Below are 403 nucleotides of genomic sequence, written 5' to 3'. Positions count from 1 at the left end.
CATGCCCTGAGATTATTGATCCAAATGTTATCCTCTGATGAATATGGTAACATTTACTACTACAGTTTTTAAAAGGAATTTACGAATTTAGTGAAGAGATGAATTATTGCTAAAGCTCCTCTTCCATGCATTGTCATGAACCCAAATATCCACTTTTCCATATACATGTACGATCACCATACTTAGACTCGCCCTAACACTCCAGGTCAGATGTGGTGCTGCTATGTTTCTCCGTGGCAAACCCAGTGTCTCTGCGAAACTGCCGGGTCATGTGGTACCCAGAGATCCGGCGTTTCTGCCCCAACACTCCAATCCTCCTCGTGGGCTGCAAGAATGACCTTAGATATATTTGTAAAGATGAGCAGTACTTGAGTTATTGTCGAGACAGGTCGCCTCTCGTTAG

The 403-nt window shown here is 43.4% G+C and overlaps 1 protein-coding gene across 1 annotated transcript in view; it reads left to right on the top strand.

The window, feature by feature from the left end:
- Positions 1-403, top strand: part of LOC119591267 (rho-related BTB domain-containing protein 1-like) — a gene marked incomplete in the record, with an annotated part of 74,215 nt that overhangs the window by 64,299 nt on the left and 9,513 nt on the right. The window contains 1 exon segment of the mRNA XM_037939984.1: positions 206-400. Within this exon segment, the coding sequence (XP_037795912.1) occupies positions 206-400 (195 nt within the window).

This window comes from Penaeus monodon, chromosome 28 (genome assembly GCF_015228065.2).
Source record: "Penaeus monodon isolate SGIC_2016 chromosome 28, NSTDA_Pmon_1, whole genome shotgun sequence".
Classification (NCBI taxonomy): domain Eukaryota; kingdom Metazoa; phylum Arthropoda; class Malacostraca; order Decapoda; family Penaeidae; genus Penaeus; species Penaeus monodon.
Note: the sequence above shows the minus strand (reverse complement) of the source record. Positions and strands in the feature narration are given on the sequence as shown.